Here is a 7,056-nt window from a genome sequence, read left to right on the forward strand (position 1 = left end):
AACAGAACACCTTAAATTCTTGATTTCTTCAGCTTACATTTTCTTGAAATTTAAAGCATAAATTCAAGATTTTGATGATTGCAGAGAGAAGTTATAATATCTAAAAATTAAGAAAAAGCATGACAATATCTTTAAAAAACTAAAACAAAAGTGGGAAACTTTCTTGAAAATAACTTTTATCAGAACTTAAAAAAAAAAGAAAAAAAAGTGGGAAGTTAGCTATGAACTTTCTTGAAAACTAGGCATAAATTCAAGAATTGGACAAAAGATTTAAACTTTCTTGAAAATAACTTATTAACAAAACTGGGAAATTTAATTTAATGTTCTTGAATGAATTGTAGAAAATGCTCAAAAGTTATAAACAGTAAAATAAAAGATAAAACTTTCACCTCTCTAACATACTCTGATAAACAACCAAAAACACAAAAACAAGCCCGATATGGACGGTTTACGCTGCTAATCCTCTTCCGGAGCAGGGAGATTAAGATCAAACATATCAGTTGCAGTTGCAGTTGCAGTTGCATCCACTTGTTCCATTGCTGCCATGTCATCACTCCTGTCTTCTGAACCATTCATGAAATGAGACCTTTTGTGACCCCCTAAAGCCTGCCCTGACTTAAACATCCTGAAACAAATCGGACACTCGTGCCATTTGTTCTTTTTCGGCACTCTCTTCTCGGTTTTAGCCTTCGCATATTCACTCGCGATAAAACCATTGTTCTTCTTGTGGCATGGTCTGTGTCCACCAAGCCCTTGAAATGAACTAAAAGTTCTGTTACAATTCAGACACTCATATTTGGTTTTCTTCTTATATAAACCATCATCGTCGTCGTCGTCTCGAATTCTTTTCGTTAAAGTACTATCATACATAAACTCCCTAAACAAATTTCGCCTAATTTCTTGTTTTTCCTCATACGACAAATCCAGTTTCCTGACTCCATTCCTACAATTCCCGGAACTCGAATTCTCATTCTTGGCCAAATTCCATTCCTTTTTAATGTTCATCTCAACCGAAGACTTTTTAGTCTTTAAGTCAACCGAGGCGTTGTCTGAGGACTCCCCAACCGAATTAACACCGACCCAGTTCGCGGAATCCTTAGATAACTTCATCAAACACATTGCCACATCCTCTTGTTCAAACTCATCAATTTCAGAAACAGATGATGACCCATAATTGTAATTGCTATTAGTACTATTAGTATTGGTCAAAGACAAAGAACATGGTTTAACTTTAACCTTCTTGCACCTTCTTGACTTGGATCTTGTCACAAAAACCGGATCTTGGACCTCGTTCTCATCGGTATCGGAATCACTATGATTATTCCCATTATTCCCAATTAACTTATCTTCATCATCAAGATTCTCACTTGTCCAAGAATCATCATCATAAGCCTTCAAACCCTTGTCTTTTTCTGAATGGAAAGCCATATGACCACATAAAGCTTTCAAAGATTGAAACTTTTTGCCACATTGTTTGCAAGTTTTCGCATTTGGTGAAGGTAAAGTTAAAGTTGAAGATGAAGATGCCCTCCAACTCTTTTTAGGGTTCTCCCTCAACCCATATGAATTCAAATTCTTATCATTTCCAATGAATTTGTCATCAGATTCATCGGAATCAGCACCAGCACCAGCAACAGCAACCGCAGAAGCCGAAGCAACTACATGAGACCTCATATGTCCACCTAATGATTTCCCACTAGGAAACCTTTTATAACACAACTTGCACACAAATCTCAACTCATAATAACAATCTTCATCCATCTTGGATCTTTTAATGTAAAGATCACAACTTTATAAAAATCCCAAATTGTAAAAACCAAGAAATAAAAAAAATCAAGAAAAAAGATCAACTTACTACATTTGCTTATTCTTGAACCAACATCTTTAGGGCTCAAATCCCAAAGCCAAAAAGTTTCAAACTTTAACAAAATTACTCCCAAAAGCCAATCAATTTCAGGGATTTTTTCACTTTCCAAGGCAGATCATGTGTCTTGTAATTTTTTTTTTAAACTAAAAAAATCAAAACTTTTTATTTTTTTCCAATTTGGGGCAAGTTCAAGATTATCACAAAACAAGCAATACTATGCAATTGTAATACTCAAAATAGCTAAAGATTGAAAAATAAAGAAAGCCCAGAAAATAAAAATTGGAACTTTTTAATAAAAATTAATTTTTTGGAGGAATGAAAACAGACTCCATGACTGTTTCATCTGTGTGTTTATTGTTCATGCATGGAAGCAAAGTACTAATAAGAGGGGTTATGAGAGAGAGAGAGAAAGAGAGAGAGAGAGTGGTAGCACGTGTAATCAAGAGAGAGAAGCTTGTTGATTTGATCTGACGGTCAAGAATATTAGTTGGATCGAATTTGGAGGATCCCAGGGTTTCAGAAAGGTTATACTGAGAGAAACAGATAGTTGTGCAGAGGATTTGTTGAAGGAAAAATATATTTTTTTTAATAAGGGGCCCGCGTAACGAACCGGTGTTAAATTCTGTGTTTTACTGGTCGGATCAGGCGAACTTGTTTAAAAAAAATCAGGTAACGTCGTAAATAATTTAAAAGTTTAAAGGGATGAGTTTTTAAATATTGAATTGCGTTTTTTAAACAGCGATTTTCTTGTGTTTTGGTCATCGCATTACTATGCCCAGACTATGTTATCTTGACTGGGCTCATTTCTGTGTTTGGCATGGACGTTCCCCCGGGAACCATACCTCCGTTCACCAGTAATTGAGATTTTGACGAATAATTTAAAAAAAAAATTGAAGTTTCGTATGATTCTTCAGTTTGACCAATAACCAGTCGGTTCAAGTAAAAGCAGTTCAAATAGACAGAAAGAGTCCGTTTATGTGTGTTCGGTTGCTGGTTCAGTTTCAAAAAAGAACTGGGTAAAAAGACTTGGCATGAATTCGATGGATATCGCTTAGGTTCGTAATGGTAACGATAATAAACCCCCAAAAAAATTAAATACACAAAAGAGTATTGACACCTGTATAACTAATAATAAAAGAACATATTTAAAACCCCACGGTACGGGTGTGAGTTGACTCGAATTCGGTCGGTAGTAGGTTATGGCACCGGAACTAAATAACATAAAAAGAAAATGTCAACACCATATACAACAAATAAGCGTATTTAGAAAAATAAAAAACAAAACCCGCGCATTATGATGACAGCCTAGATACAAATTCGATCGATATCGGATTGTGACACCAAAACAAAATCATGCTTGCAGCACCAAGCATTTTTTTAATTTTATTTTTAATTTTTTTGTATAATTTGAACAATAAGGCTGAGGGGTGTGGGGGGCGCGAGAGGGGGCGCGAGTGGGGGCGCCAGCCAATAATATTGTGACGTGTGGCAGAGAGAGAAACTTGATAAGATGGGTGTTGGTAGTGGTGATAGCGCCCCGGGCCATGGTGTGGAGGGGCGCGAGAGGGGGCGCGAGCGGTTTATTTTTTTATTTTTTTATAAATGTATTAAAAAAACGTATTATTAAAAAAACAAGAAATTATTTAAAAAAACACACATTAATTAAAAAAACACATTAATATATAAAAAAAAATTAAAGTACTAAAGAAAAACATTATTCTTATTATTCGGCTTCGTCTTCTTCGATCAACCTCTTCCGGATACGTTCCTTTTGTTTTTCCATCAGCATTTGGTCGACCGGATTTAGGTGGCTGAAGTCTCTTGCAAGGAAGTCCAAATCTCTCATTCTTTTTTTTTTTCCTTTTTGTCAATAGAGACCACCTCCATGGTTTTGTTGAATTTATTGAGGGATTCAACAAGATCGTTGATGTTTACGGCTTCCCCCTCAGCCGGTTTTTTCCCCCTGGCGTCCCTTCCCAATGGCCGCCTCCTCGGCGGTGAAGACGTTTCCTCCCCCGCAACGTTTAGGTCGAATCCAACCCGGCAATCCGACCCGGCGGAAGTGCTGTACGCTCCAGACGAACTAGTTTTAGTCCGTTTCGGCCCTACTTCCGCATCAAGGTCCGGCGCCACCAGCTCAACCCACTTGGTATGTGATATTGGTTTGGGTTTGATATATGTTTAATACAGAGAAACAAAATCGGGTTTGATATAGGTTTGATATGGGTTTGATATGGGTTTGTTATTATATATAGGAAAAAAAAACGTTTTTTTTTTAATAAATCACCCCCCCAACGGCTCTATTCACGCTTTCCAAGAAAACTTCACGCCATTCTCAGCCGCTAGCACCCTGGCGCCTGCCTCGTTTTCCGCTCTCGCACCCCTCTCGCGCCCCTATCGCGCCTCGGTGGTGTGGTGCTCGCGCCCCGGGGCGCGAGCGTCTGGCCTCTTGCGCCCTTCCTAGCGCTCCACACCCCTCAGCCTAACTCAAGTTACCTGCCTTGATAAGCATCCTTAAGTTATTGGGTATCAAAAATAGTGAATACTAAATTTAGGGTAAAGAATAACTTTAAAGTTCTAATAATATCATAATAAATTCAAAAGTTTAATGCTGTAACGCATATTTCACCTTTCAAGATTTTTGATTTAGTTGACTTTTTTTTATGGAGTTTTTTATTTTACTATAAGTGACATTTTTAAGTTAATTAAAAAAGTATTTAGTCGTTTTTAATATGGTGTAGTGGTAAGAAGTATGAGTTTTTTATTGGAGACTAAAGTTTAAACCCTACTAACAATATTTTGAAGGGGGCATAGGTGGCTCAACGAAGGAAGACTGAGATCTTTGTGATCTCCAGTTTGATACGGAGGTCGTCCGGGTTTTACCACCAGTGGGCCTTTAGGCGGGTAGGTTTTTCCCGCAACTAGAGATAACTTGGAGGCGTTTAACGTCTCCGTACGGCTGGATTGGGCTAACTGTCAGTGGTCTTATGCCATTGGGTCACCCCATACAGAGTACCTAGGCAATTCTGTTTGTTGGTCGTTCAAAAAAAAATTGAAAAAGTATTTCCCTTGTTAAAAGTAGTGAGGGTTGGTTGTCAATTGAACATCTGCTTAAGACACAATTAAAAATGTTAATATCAAAGTACGCTATATGATTTTTTTTTAATTTTTCTAAATAATTGGAATTAGTAGGTTAGGCTCGATCATTTCTCCTAATTAATACATGAAACTTAAAATTGTGTTATAGGCATAAGATATAAAGCAGTTAAACAAGTAGTATGCATAGTTGTCACTTATGTTAAGCATGTCGTCTCTAACATGCTTAGCACGATAAGACATATTTTGTTAGCCCTGTTCAAAAGTGTGTAGGTTAGATGCCACCAAGGCTATGTGTTATACATACCATTCAACACTCTAAACTATTCGTCATATCAGCGTCATCTCACTATCTCATCTATCATTCTTCCCAGCCACTCAAATTGTAAACATGTTAAACAGGTTGATCGTTTATATAGAAAAATGTTAAATGGGTCGTAAATTGGTTGACGGTTCAACATGCCAATAAATATGCATGTTTATTAATATCACATCCAGAAAGATTGTTTTCATGTCAGATGCAAAATAAAAGATCGCTTGTAGGCATGTTTTCGCCATCTCCCTCGCCCTTTAACCGACTTGTAGCCCCCCAGATCCAAGAGAAAAAACCCGGCTAATCTTGACTAGAGATGAGATCGAAACCGTTCCGGTACCAAAAATCCCAATCCCGAAAAACGTAAATTCTTGGTACCAGTACTGAAATTTTTGGTTTGGTACCGGTATTTATGGTAAAATTCGGGAAATACTGGTACTGTACAGTCTGTACTGCACAGTACCGATACCGAAACTCAAAACTTTGGTACCGTATCAATACAACGGTACCAAATCAGTACCGATTTCGGTATCGGTACCAGTTCGGTACATGTTACTCATCCCTAATCCCGACCCCACTTTGTCCCCTCTAAGAAGTGTGTCATACTCAAGCTTTCTTAAGTATTTGTCATATTTGATCAAGATTTAGAATTTTATGAAGATTATTTTTTTCTATAGAAAAGTTATAACTGATTTGTAAAGTTCATAGATTTCTGGTTCCAATAATGCAAGTGACTATCATATTATTAAAATTATTTAACTAGGGCTTTTATTGAAGAATATGCAATGTAAAGTACTAAAGGTAAGAATTTAAGTGATGAGGACCGCTATTCAAAAATAAAAAATAAAAACTGATGAGGACTAGACCATAGCTTGAGTAAATAGTTATCTGAAAATATATTTCTTTTCTGGGGATACCCAACAAAAATAATAGTACTTTCAAGGTCCAAAGACTGTGTTGGTACAAAGTGTTATGAGACCTAATACATCCAGCATCTTACGTAAGGGGATTTGCGAATTAGAGCTAGGGTTTATTTGGAGAGAAAAGGGACAAACGGCCCCTCACGTGAACGGCTAGACTTAACAGGGTTAGTGTGATCGGGTTTAATTGCAAGTGAAATGAAACCACAGGGACGAAAATCGCAAATTTGAAACTATTAAACTAAAATCGCATAATTAAACAAACCAAAAGACGAAAACCGCAGTTTTTAAACACTTTCAATAGTCGCAAACTTTTCTCAAACTACTGTTCCATACAATTCCAAAAATGTTCTTACTTTTTTCATATTATCATCTAACATTTACATTTATTTTCTTACAACCATTTGTTTAATTTAATAACCAATTTAGTTTCTAATGTTGTATAAATAAAATTTTCTAATATGAAATTCTTTATTTTTGTTAAAAAAAAAAGTAAACTTACCCTATATTCAATGTTGTAAAAGTCGTTAGGCGGTCCTAGGCGGTCGACTGGAGAGTTTGCGAGTACTCGGGAGTAGTCGGGGATTACTCAAAAAATACCTAAGGAGTACTCGGCCGAGGCGGGGAGTACTCAATCTAGGCGGGGAGTAATCGGGGAGTACTCGGCCGCCTACTCGAGAGTTTTACAACATTGCCTATATTATAGAGTTATTGGCCATTGGCCTAGCGGTTTCCATGAGTAATGGAAAGTGGTGACGTTTCCTAAGAGGTTGGGGGATCAAGTCCTGCGTATGTAATATTAGGAGTAAACTAGACCGGTCTTAAAAAATATAAGTTCATATATTTTTTATTAAGTTTTA

At 36.9% G+C, this 7,056-nt stretch overlaps 1 protein-coding gene across 1 annotated transcript; it reads right to left on the minus strand.

Annotated features, from left to right (window-relative positions):
* Positions 1–456: 456 nt before the first annotated feature.
* On the minus strand, positions 457–1,910 carry LOC143625994 (uncharacterized). The gene has a single exon (XM_077096197.1). It carries the CDS (start codon positions 1,759–1,761, stop codon positions 457–459), a length of 1,305 nt encoding a protein of 434 aa, XP_076952312.1. The 5' UTR covers positions 1,762–1,910.
* Positions 1,911–7,056: the final 5,146 nt, after the last annotated feature.

The sequence above is a fragment of the Bidens hawaiensis genome, unplaced genomic scaffold (genome assembly GCF_021521415.1).
Source record: "Bidens hawaiensis isolate Kalapana, Puna unplaced genomic scaffold, B.hawaiensis_p1.1 tig00004282_1, whole genome shotgun sequence".
NCBI classification, from domain to species: domain Eukaryota; kingdom Viridiplantae; phylum Streptophyta; class Magnoliopsida; order Asterales; family Asteraceae; genus Bidens; species Bidens hawaiensis.

Bases quoted from the DNA above. Each gene is read 5' to 3' on its own strand.
- LOC143625994 (XM_077096197.1), bottom strand. From the start codon at position 1,761: ATGGATGAAGATTGTTATTATGAGTTGAGATTTGTGTGCAAGTTGTGT.